The sequence below is a fragment of the Bacillus rossius genome, chromosome 3 (genome assembly GCF_032445375.1).
Source record: "Bacillus rossius redtenbacheri isolate Brsri chromosome 3, Brsri_v3, whole genome shotgun sequence".
NCBI lineage: Eukaryota > Metazoa > Arthropoda > Insecta > Phasmatodea > Bacillidae > Bacillus > Bacillus rossius.
This window is the reverse complement of record NC_086332.1, coordinates 48,268,750-48,281,923: the sequence shown is the minus strand read 5'-3', so window position 1 is coordinate 48,281,923 and position 13,174 is coordinate 48,268,750. Positions and strand designations below refer to the sequence as shown.

General features: G+C 38.1%; 1 protein-coding gene across 3 annotated transcripts in view; it reads right to left on the bottom strand.

The window, feature by feature from the left end:
- The window catches only part of LOC134530629 (max dimerization protein 1-like), a 134,325-nt gene extending 121,151 nt beyond the window's left edge, over positions 1–13,174 (bottom strand). Inside the window, exons 1-3 of one of the 3 annotated variants that reach the window (XM_063365634.1) lie at positions 12,837–13,174; positions 12,625–12,712; positions 12,496–12,525 (exon numbers count right to left, since the gene is read on the bottom strand). In XM_063365634.1, the coding sequence (XP_063221704.1) occupies positions 12,496–12,525; positions 12,625–12,712; positions 12,837–12,891 (173 nt within the window). In that variant the 5' untranslated portion in view covers positions 12,892–13,174. The remainder of the gene's footprint in view (positions 1–12,495; positions 12,526–12,624; positions 12,713–12,836) is intronic. The other 2 variants (XM_063365636.1, XM_063365635.1) reach the window with 2 other exon arrangements.

Genomic DNA, 13,174 nt, shown 5'->3' with positions numbered 1-13,174 from the left:
ACTAACATGTATTTCTAAGTATCTGTCAATACCTGTCGATTTCATCACCATTTGATCGTTAGCATCCATGAAACTAGCTTGAGTACAATTTGTCTGGAAAAATATCGATATTTCTTAAGATTAATTTAAGTTCCAGTTCGGCTTAAACTTTTCAAATTTTCCTTCCCACCAATCAATCTTTTCTCTGGGGGCTATTACATATCCCCGGGGCTTCCTATAAAGCCCCGGCAAAAGTCAACGGTCCAGGGCCGCTACTGGGACCACCTCTCCCAAAAGAAACAGCCATACATGTGTCAATGTCGTGCCTTTTATGGATGTGCGCACACGCATACACGGATTAATGAATTTAAGTCGGAAAATAAAAACGTATCACAGGGTCATATATGCCTTTATTTCCTGAAGATAATTTCATTTGTGGATTTAAGCGTGTAATACACGATACAGAACCACAAATCGTAATGCTGGCGCCCTAGCCTAAAGTGTTCATCCCCTACCACTATTTTTGGTAACCGAGTGAACGATCATAACTAAGAGAATGTTTAAATTGTCAAACTACACGCCACAAGACAGGAAAGGCGAGTAACAAACGTTAAATGCGTGGCGGTTATTATAAATTTTGAAATTTTAATTTTGTCGGCAACTATACATACATGTATGATACATATAGTATATGGTTTTGGGTATTTTACAAATAGGGCAAGATACATTCCAAGTCACCAGCCGCACATTAATCGATAACAGCCTGGCCGGCAGAGCGATTTGATGCAACTAGACACCGACGAAGGAAAATGTAAAACGTTGACAGAATACGACAGTGGCAATAGAGCATAACTTAAGTCGGTACTCGGTGATAAACTTTATCAACATTACGTGTATGCTAAACAAGTAGTCAGACACTAGAACATATCGTGCAATATCGCTTAGCGCGCAGCCTTTTCGTCGTTAACATGGCAACGAGACTGGAGTGATTAATTGCCCTATAATTCAATGGAGTTGGAATGATGATAAATGTGAAATGCTATGCGTTTTCAAGAAACTGGAGGATAATTTTCATTCATAAAATTTGTGTTTTCTAAGATAGGTACCATTTTAACCACTTCCACGCTCCAAAAAAAAACTAAGTTACAGATTAAAAATAAAATAACAGAGCCCCCATTTCAACATTAACTTGTTTTACTACTTTTGGTAAACAGTCGCAATCCGGATATCTTGACAGTTTAAAATGGAGTGGGTTCTTCTGAATCTTCTGCACCATTTGGTGGCCCAGGTCTTCACATATATGCCTTGACTCGGGAGTTGTGTAATTAACGTCAAATGGGGAATTTTAAAAACACTATTCACTCAGATCTGATGTATATTGTGTATTCTTATAGAAATACACAATAAATTTATATACATTAAACACGCTATCGCTGACGCGAGTATTTAATCGAGTCGCAGGTAAAACAATATACAGTTGCTTCAAGTTCGCGATTAGTAGGATTCTTTATTAAAGCTTAGTTTGTTCTATGTAAATTAAGTTATGGTCTTTGTGACCCATCACTAGGTCCCGATTTGCAAATGGGCCATACGGGCATTTGCCCACAGGACCAATTTTTGAGGGGCGGGAGAATTTGAGGTGCGAATAAGATAAAACAAACAAATTTGAGGGACGGGAAAACGAAGTTTTTTAATGTACGGTAATGATTTAATTTTCAAAAGTACATGTCAAATTCTACCATTTAAAGCAGAACTGAAAGAAATACGTGTAATTTCCCCGCGTTTGTCGTGAAAGAATCTGGGGGTAGCAGCGAAAGGGGGGAAGTGGCTACTAATTATCTGTCCAGAGCGCTATCTACCTTAAATCTGGGCCTGCCCATCGCATTCATAACGTGTGGTTTTTAGAAAAATTGAAAGAAACGAAAAATTATTTTTTATCCTACCAGGACCTCGGTGGTCGAGTAGTCAGATCACTCGCCTCCAACCAGGGGAACCCGGGTTCATTTCCCGTTGAGTTTTCCCGGAGTACTCCAACCCTTAATTCCGTCTACGATCCATTAGCATCTCATCATCCCACAGACGACCCCAGTGTCTAACGAGCAAAACACATAAAAAAAAATATTTACCAGTGCAAATGTTCCTTATTTCCTATTCCATTTGCACAGACAAATAGGCAGAACGTCTCTCCAAAGGTTAGCTTCAAAACAACTAAACTTATTCACGGTCTGGCTGTGCAAGTATATTTTCGTGAAAGCGCTTGGCTGTTTCATTGCACGCCTCACTGGGCAAAGAACCGGGTGAAGTCCCAGGCGGGCTGGGAACTCGCGACAGCTCTCCCGCGTCGCGGTGCACGGGGGCCCGCGCGGAAAGCTCGATAAAGCAGGCGGGATAAAGATCTCGACAGTGATAAGGACTGATACCGCTATCGCCCGCCCGCCCGCCCGCCAGCCAGCCAGCCAGCCAGCGGGTCGCTGGGGACACTTTCCGCACAAGGCCGCGCGGCTAGTCACCCCCATCAGAGTGACGATACACCGACCGGCTGCCCTCTGGCCCACGATCTGCCCACATAACTATCATAATCAACTGATGTGCGTTTGTTTGCAAATACTCCCAACAAGCACACAAGTATTAAACATAGTTTAATGTAAGTAATAATATGACAAAGGCCGAACTAAATGCGTAGTTTCTGGCTGGTGAGTCAACAGGTCTCAGGTTCGATCTCCAGCTGGTTAAAGGAAAATATCCTTCCCGGGGTTATGGATTAGGTGTAGTGCTGTCCCTTTACAAACTATGGGGAAGGCAACGTACCACCACTTCTTACACACTACAGAAGTAATTTGCGTACACGCCAAAATATCTGTACTTTAACGGAGAAGTGCCGGTAAAATATTATCCAGAGATCCTGTACATTTCAGTGTATACAGCGCCACTTCACAGGACATGACATTTATGAAAACATTCAATTAATTTTTCATATATTTCCTTTATGTTGTGTTTTGATTGCAGTTAATGTTTATAAATTAGTTTTTTTTTTCTGATTGCAGGAATTCAAATACTAATGGACGACTAGAGGTACCCGCCCTCTGACGTCATGGCGTCACGTGACACACTTGGAGAGGGGATGAACTGTGGTAAACAAAACAACTGCTATCTATTGTTGTATATGGCTGCAACCTACAACGGCGCATCAAGTGATGGTTATTCGTTAAATTGTTTAATAATGGTGCAGTATTGTTCTGTTCCTCATTGTAGGAGCTCAAGTTTAACGCCTGGAATCGCATTCCACGCCTTTCCAAAAAATCCAGAACGTTTAAAATTATGCAAAATAAAAGTTCGCAGGGTCGATCGAAAATGTCCAGTCTCAGCACACATGCGTGTATGCTCAAAACATTTCGTCGCTGCAGATTATAGAAAAATAGAATGCGGCGGTAAATTTTTAAGAAGACTGCAGTGCCTAGCGTTTTTACTTTCACGTCTCCAAGGAAAGTGAAACCCCCACGCAGAAAGCTTCATTACATATCTAATGTAAGTAGGCCGTAAACATGATTGCGCTCGCATGCCCGAGAAATATTCAACAATGAAAGATATTACCTATTTAAATATTTTTGTACGGGAGATTAAGGAAAGTTAAGCACTATAAATCACGAATTTGTACGGGTAGCAAAAACCTAATGGCCGGTAACACTGCTTATTTGTAAATTTAAACAGTTATGTACTAAGACATAAAAAGTGTTAAGAAGTTTACAAATTATTTACATGTTTATTATTTTTTTCAAACATACTATCCATAATCAGCACAAAAACACCCTAAATTATTACGATTTACATATCACACCTACATGGCCTAGGTTTTAACTCAATAATTAAAGGTTATGTAATTATTTAAATATGAGTTTATGTGAACTCATTAAAAAATTATTTATTATACCATAGAGTTAACATGACTTGAACAAAAAAACTTAATGGAGATTCAAGTTCATATCACATTTTAATTTGGGGCCGGGAGTTGTCAAGCCACTATTAAACAGATTTTGGGCGTCATACTATATACTTTAGAAACAAAATATATTTAGATCCACATTATAATAGGCTATATGCAAACGGATTTTCTGGGTTATGCAAAGAAGATTAATCTTGTGATAAATACTTTTAAAATTCGAATCACGAGCTGTCAATAAACACGTAAAAACTGCAACTTTTCTATACAAACCGTAAATAATATTTACATACCCTGCTTTACATGCACAGTATGCATGAGTAACTTAAAACCATTAGGTTTCTCTTCTCCACGAAAATAGAGAAACCGAGAATTTTCATTTTTTCTTTGACGTGGATAGCAGTATGCTTTCACAAACACATCTTTCCCACATGTCGCAGTCCACACATCTTTGTAGTATGAAGAAACAAATAAACTTTACCTTTCTTTAGAAAGTCTCTTACTACCTGAATCCCCGACAAACCTAAAACCAGAGCTAATATCAAAGAAATTTAAATTCAAGTCGTCCATTCCGAACTCAACTACCACATTTACTCTCAATGGCATTCAAAAAGACGTTTGGTGGACACCGGGGATGGAGAAGTAACTGTGTGGTGTTTCTGACGCACATTTACTGTACTTACATATTTACAGTTTAAAATCTTGTTAGATGACTTGTGTTAACCTTTTAGCATTTCAGGTTAAAAAGGTTTGCGGTCTATCCCCCCACTCACTCATACATTGACGATCATGAAGTACGTGTCAACCGATCTCGATTCCCCCCCCCTCCCGGCCCACCCCTCCCCCCAACCACAACAGGGGAAACTAAACAGAAGAACCTACCAAACATATCCGTATTTTATTTTTCCTATGTTTACTAGCATATCCGTATTTTTCTCTCCCCGAAGTTTAAGCAAGTCATGATGTATTTACTTGCGAAAAAAAATAATTTTAGAAACATTTATTTACAACTTTCATGACAGACTACTAGGCCGGTATTCCAAGACACAAAAACATGGGTTTAGGTGTTGAATATGCTACACCGGTACCCTAACCGTATTCCCAGTGCACGATAGGTCACAGCTAGTCTTTTTTTGGGAACGGACTTTGGTGTCATTTCCGTTTCCGATCTGTTGTCCAAATTCCGCACATACGCAGAGCCCACTTTTTCGTTGATTGCGTCATATGAAAGACCCGCGTACTGCAACATTAACTTCTATATAAACATTTTTGTGGTCATCGGGGGACGTACCAAGCATGTTGGTGTGACAAATCAAACTTTATGATAGCTTAACTATCCTTGAATACGTTTTGTACACTTTAATGGTCATAAGAAATAATCGCAACTTGAAAAGTTCTTGAAAAAATTAGAGGCGGTTCAATTTTTGTGCGACGGAGCTGCAATCTCTAGTATCTTTGAGGTAACAATTGATTGTATCGGTGGTTGTGAAACGTCCGCTAGAATGCGTTGAAACCAGTTGGAATACGGCTCGCGGGTTAAGTTGCGGTTGTATCCCAACAAGGCAGTGCGTATTCCCTACCTTTGAATACTGCACCTGCAGTTTGGTTCTTGCCCTGGGTGCGACCCAATCATTCTCAAGTCAGTATTTAATAACACGCATTTCCAGTGAGCTGGATTTCATCGACTTAAAATCGCAAATTCGGGTACCTGCATAATTTTCCAAATTCGTTGTTCCGGTTTGTCTCCATTTAAGTCTATATGTATTTTAGTTATGGAAGTGTATAACAGTACTTTAGCCATTATATATTTTTACTTCTAGCAAATAAGACACCTTAACCAAATCTAATGTGAAAAATTATTTTATCTGTCCAGGTGTGTTCTCTACCTCACTCACGTGAATGTAATAATTCACACAGGTTATTTAGTTTGAACAGATAGAAATTTATTGATTATTAAAATGTATACTAAAGTTTAAGTTATAGAAAATATTCCCGGAAAATTCCTATTTTATTTTACGTTCCTGAGGAGAAACAAATAATTTTGTGGAATAAGAAACTCAAGAACATGTTTCCATGGCTGAAATAACTATTACTTGATTCTATTGTCAAAAAAAATTCACTTAAACTTTATAAACGGCTTCCAGCTGTATAAAAATCGATTCTTGTGGACCACGCGATCAAAATAAAAATATATTGATAGTCTACCACAACTTGCTTGATAATTTCATGACAAAAAAATATATATTAATTTTAAATTTCATATATAACATTTAACTTTGGTTTGCATATTTAATTAAAACGATTTCTTACACTTTAAATATCTGGCGCAAGTTTTAGTATCTTGAATGGTGTAAATTACAGTCTGCTAATTGGAAGTGAACATACTCGCTACCACCGAACCTGCTCGGCACAGTAACACTGGCTAGTTAGTGCTGCCAGTTAAGTTGCCTCGTGCAATTACTAATGCAGTCAGTATAGCCGTTTCCGGGCAAACAATGTGGAAACATGACGCAAAAAAAAAAAAACAACGCCACGGGATGAGCTAGTAGGCACTCGCGCTCTCGCCAGAGGTGGACACGTGACCGGCCAGGCCGCGCCCCCACCCCCCTATCGCGGCGACAAGCCGTTGGGGCAGGAAGTCGACGGGTCGCTGACAGAGAGCTGCCTTTCCGGCGACAACAGCTAGCACTACGTCGCACCGCTTAAGCCGCTGATCGAGTCTTCAACATCTAACGATACTTTTTTAAATCAATACAAAATTTTACAATACTATTTAAATATATATAGAGTATTATAAATTATTCACTTTCTTTCTGAAATCAAACTCATCAAACATGTTTAACTATTAGTTCTCCGTGACATTACTTCTGTTTTTGGTCATTACTACCATTGTTTCACTATTAAACATGGTAGCTAATCATGTAGTCTGAAATAGGCCGCACGTTATTTTCTATTCGTAAAACGTCAGACTTAGACAATGTTCTTGACCAATTGCGTCATGGTCATTGACAAAAAAGCTATACTTGTTTTCACAACTATTAAGTGCATAACTTTAACTCTACAATTTAATATTTTCACACTAATTATTTTATTAGGTTGGGCGCAGGATCGATCGACCGACAAAATTTTTGTAGACTACAAAAAGTGTTAATTAAAAGGCGAATAGAAAAAAATAATTATTCAATAACTACTAATTATACTTATTATAAATAATCATATTTTCAATTGAGTTATTGTGTGTTTGTGTGGCATGTAAAAACAAGTATGCCTGGTATGATTATAGCGGGGGGTATGGGGTGTCTAAACACAATTTCTGCCCCAGGCAAGGAGATCCGTCCCTGACAGTAGATACTAACTAAATTTCTTGTAATATACAGCGTATTCATGCAAAGTAAATAAAAAAGAAAAAAATTAGAAAAATAGTTTTATAAACTTTGGAGAATTTCTCTAATCGTGGTGACTATGTCGCTAACATCCCTGCGCGTGGCACAGAATTGACAGATGTCTTGTTTTGGTTACGTGCTCATTTCGGACAACGGGACCGCAGTTGTAACAACTCGTGTCTGTCAGTCAGTGGATAATACCTGGCCAGCAGGATAATATAGCCATTCGAAAAGGTATATAGATTAAATATTTCATTGACCTTCAACTGAAAATAGTGTTTCAATTTTTATTTTTTTATTTACTGATTATTTATACGTATTTAAAAGATATAATAAATTTTTTCCTACATGTGCCAATTTCAAACCAATTTTATTACATCTGATATATTTGATTGGCAATCCGCGTCATCGAATTTTAATATTTTGATGTGGGGTCTAACTTCGAGTAGCATTCACTTAAGTTCACACATACTGCCTTCATGCCAGTGTGATTTCTTTGCTGATTGGTAAAGAATAGATATTTCGGATATTTGAACGGCTAAAATATGATAAATTGATTCTTTGAAAAGGAAATTCATATTTTAAGCATTACATGTCACATTAGTTCAGTGTCATGCGTGTAAAAGCGAGGTGGCACTCAATATGTGCTCTAGTGTCGCTTTAATCGCTCCTTGCTCTTAGACCTCAAACACGCAGAACGACTTCAGGCAGATAGTCCAAGAAAAACTAGGCGTTCTTATAAGGCAAGAGGGAAAACCACCAAGCACTGCTAATAAAACCTCCTCAAATGTTGGCATACAGTTGCCAATAAAAATTATGGAAGCGTGTCTTTAATATGAAACTTGTTACTGAAAAAATTTGTTGCTATTCAGAGGTAACGAACCCTTCAGCATGATTCAACTCCTTCAGCCCACGATAAAACCGGGAACCTCAAAACGAGATTGCAATATGGCACTTTAGGGAAATCCATCTGATAGTCTTTCAACACTGACAGGTACATATTACATCAATACAATGCATTAAATCCAAATCCACAAGTGTTATATTAGAGCTTCGTGCTTGAACATTTTAAAAAATCTAACTTTATACGCTGGAAAATAATAACTATTTGAAGTTAATAAACTTCTAAGCGTAATTTATTGATCAGGCGTTTCTTAGCAAAAATAAAGAGCTTCGTTCTTGAATATTTCAAAAACTCTAACTTTATACGCTGGAAAATAATAACTACTTGAAATTAATAAACTGCTAAGCGTAATTTATTGGGTAGGCATTTCTTAGCAAAAAATATGGCAGGACATTGATCTTAAAACTAACCTTGAAGGTTCGAGCTCACGATATTCTTCTGACCTACATTCATATACCGTAAAGCAGCAAGCAGTACGCTGTCAATGTCGGCTAAACGGCTTAGATGTGGTAATTTAGATCATTAGTATCGACTGTCTTAAGGTTTTGGAACCAGCCAAGGTAACTCAGCAAACGACACTTAGAAGGCAAGCATAAGGCGCGTTCACGCAACGCAAGCCACGGAGAAACCTGGAGCGACGAGGGTAAAAGACGAAAGGGATGCAAGGTCGACTTCCCTGGCAGCACCTTTAAACTATTTCCTGTTTCCGCCCGCGCCGTGTAAACAGTGGCGTGACGAGAATAGTTGCTTGCATCCTCTTCCTACACAAGGCGCAGCGGCGCGTGAAGTAGGGAGACCGAGGTGCCGCCCGCTGTAAAGTAACGGTCCCGCCCGTCTCGTGGCGCGCGCGCGGCAATCCAGCAGTGTTGCCAACCCTGCCACAGTACCACACGTTAGCATTTACACGTTTTCATTCCATCTACCGTTTGTAAATTTTTATTTTCATCCCTCCGTTATATATTCCCAATCGAAAACATCCTGTTCGTCTACAGAAATTCAGAAATAAAACAAATTTCAACGCTAGCAATAATAGAACAAATTTTTTTAACGTAATGACTTTTACATCCATTTTTTTTTTCAGAACAATATTAGCAAGCATATGTGCTGTCCCCTTCAGACTAAACATAGTTTACAAGCTGCTCAGAAATACGCAGAGCTTTATAAACACTTTCTTTATTTTAAAACTTCTTAACATTCTGCTCTCTGGTCTGGCTTTTAATAGCATTCGCGAAATTTTACAAGTGTCTCATATAACTTCTCAATTATAACAGCTCTCAAAAGTAGTACCTGTAGTCAAACATTGTTTGTAAATAAACATCTGGTGCTGCTTTGAAAGAGACAATTGGGAAATGGATGCAAGTTAGACACAAGACTACACGTGTGTACGTCACGATCTTTACAACTTGCAAAAGCGAATTTAGGCGAGTGATAAAATGGATTTATGGCTAACCGTGTGCTGTTATAAGACGCTCAACTGCACGCAACACAACCAACCCGAGTGAAGCCGGAATTACAACAACCCGTTGCGTCCGTCCGTCAGCCGCCGAGCGATTCACAACACTCCGTTCTTCTCCAGAGATTAGGAAAAGATGCAGATGGAGCATTAACCGTCTGACTTTCACATACCAATATGGCGATGTCTATGTTCGTATCCGCTGTTCTAGCCTGCTTTTATTAACGATTGTAGGTAAGCTGATCGAAAGAAATTTATATCAAAACATTACTAGTTAATATGTTCATATAAATTAATAATCCACAACGAATCTTCATAATACTAATGTAATGATATGAGTTGACATTGTTCTCCAATTTAACCTCCAATACAAGCACAGCTCATACATTTGTAAACAAACGGCCGCCATATTAGTATGTTTAGTACACTGAAATCCTCCTGCCCTTTTGGCTTCACCACCCTCGTAATATCGGACCTCATGCTCCATTTGTGTATTTCCATAATCTCTGGTTCTTTTCGGTCCTAATATTTTCACTTATACCTACTGCCAACTGTTGAGAAAACTTTAAATCGGGAGAAAATTTATCCTTAAATTTTTAAAAGTTTTTGAGGATATATTAAGGCATTTTTGAGATTTCAAAGGACTTTTTAGGGTTTAAATAATGTTGGGTCAGAAATTCTCTGGGGACCTACTTCAAAGTACAAATGGCATTTTGACCAATTTTATTTTCACGTTCAAATCATTGCATAAAAAAAAAGGCCCTAAATTATTTAATGTGATTTGTGAATGTATTAAGAAATTTTTAACAGATTTACTATGTACCTAACAGTTCAACTACTTATGTAACCAGTCATGTCTTAACATAATTTTTGGCGATGTTAGGTTAGCATGGTTTCTTTATGATCCACTCCATTGGCTTTATGAATATCATGCAACTATCCATTAAAGTTATATTAGCAGAGGTCCTCTACGATTCACATATCCTAGGTCAGTTTAGATGTATTTACCTGGAAGTGTGTGGTGTTGGGAACGTGGAAAATATGTTTCAAGTTTATGTAGATTTTTTTAATATAGCTTATTTATGCGAATGAGCGATTTTAGGGAATATGGTTGCATGAAAGAACATACAAACCGAGTTTCAGGTTTACCTTCTTTCCCCATTAAAAGGTATTTTCTTTATGTTCAGATCCCAAGGCTCAATATAATATAAAATTTCCTGTCCACAAAAACTGCAAAATATTAAGATACCATAAACAAAATTTTAAAATTTTGTTACACAGTGTTATTTCTAAGAACAAGCCTAAAACGGGCAGCAAATTTTCAATGCAAATCCTGAGATTTCAGGGTGGATTGTAGGATAACTGAATAAACCAATAATTCACTGTTGATACGTACGGAACTAGCATAAACCAAACATTCATGAGCGAATCACAAGGTCCTAACACATAGCTAGCTCACCATGTTAAAAACGTTTAACAACAATTGTGTGAATAGTAATCCTATAGTAAAAAGTAAACAAACGTTATTAATATCAAACTTCGATTTAAAAAATCGTATAAAATATCTAATATCAATATATGTTACGCACGCAGTGTTTATATTTCTGTTCTTTCGAATGCATGTTATTTACCGTTGCAATTCTATTCAATCCGGTTTCCGAATCGTGAACGAAGCAAGCGCGGAGGGCACACTCGAATGACTGACCAAAAGTAAACAAAAGACCAGGTAACGAAGCAGGTATGCGGGTGTGCCCTCCGCTCTCGCTACTGAGTGTCACGAATATTTGACCAAATTGAGAAATAACCCATCATTCTGATGAAAACAAGATAACGAATTTCACGTTAGGCCTTAAGTAAATGTTCATAAACTTGTACACACACATTTATAACTCTCCAGCACGAATGTTATACATTTGTTCGTTAGGTTTTTCCTACAAATTTCCCCCCAACAAATAAACCCGTCCCCGTCTTCACCAAATTACCAATAGTTAGTATTAACTATATTTTGTCTAATTTCTTCGCAGACAGCCAATGTTTTCATACACTAAAAAATGTGTAACTTTCACCACCTGAAGTGCCTCAAAGAGTTTTGAGTAAATATTAGATCACACTATTACGAGAACTAGAAATAATATGGGACTCATTACCGCAACACGATATACAATGTCATGGGCATTATTAAAACAAACACAGCAAGTTTGCGGAACAGAAGTCCAAATAACTATAACTTTGATATTAAATGAAGTTGAACATCGGCCTTGAAAAGCTTTGCCACCACGAAAGTCGCGTGGGAGTACAACTTGAGGGGTTGGAGGGGAAGTTAACATGAACATGACGCATCCTAAGTCACACCACGCCACACAAACGGAAATTGACGTCTGAACAGTCAACACAAGATTGTAACGTATAAACCTCACGTGCATGCTGCGACGGGCGTAGACACTTTACTTGGTCGCTTCAGAAGCACTATTTCTTTAATTATTATTACCATGAATACAAAACTTTCTATTGAGGCTGTGAAATAAGCAGTAACTTTTGGCTTTCAATTGAATACACTGTCAATTTTAAACGTAACGTAGAAACATACTGAATTAGCTTTGTTTACATGGGACAAGCAATGTTCAAATACACACGTCTCGCTGGCGTATTTGTCCTATCTCCTGTGAAGGTGACCCCAGACAACAACACGCATCTCGTCGCACGTCAACAGCAAATTAGCTTACTTCTTCACATGAAAACTGATTAATATTTCACCATGGCAAGAAATTGTTCGTTAAACTATACTATCACACTGCAATTTGTTTAGCTAAATGATGCACTTTAAATAACATGCACTCACCTATTTTTTTCCAGTTCATTGTGGGTCGTCCTGAAACAATAAGTAATTTTCAAGTAGTAGAAAAAAAATACATACAATTATTGACGCTATTTAAAAATATTAACAAAGTTTTTTTTTTTTATTATTTACCTGCTTCCCTGAGATTTCTTAGTCTTTGGCCTTTTGTGAATGAGATCTTCTGGCATTGGCAATGTGGACGCATATCCATGTTCGGCTTCTGTAACAACGGAAACAAATTTGTGTCAAAATCAGCTGATTTTCATGAACACAAACTACACACGGGAGCCATGTTGACGTGGTTGCAAATACATAATAGAGGGAACGGACGAAGTAAAACTTACCTCTGTCTCGCCTTTCTAAGTATTCGGCAGCCTGCAACAGTGCCTCAATACTCATTATTGTTCTAAACGTAAAAACGGTAAAATTAGAAAAAAATATTCGCAAAGCACGAACTGCACACAGCACGATAACCCACTCCCTTGTTTGAACTCCCTCACCAAGTCAGTTCCACAGCACTAGCATGTATTGATGTCAAACGGGTTATGTGCCTTCCACACGCTCTCACGAAGTAAACGCGCTTCCATTGGCCTGACGTCAAATTCGTAGCGAATGAGCTGCGCTCTTACATCGGGTCAAGCTACCTGGCCAGTCACGTGAATCTCATGCCTTGAAACAAAAC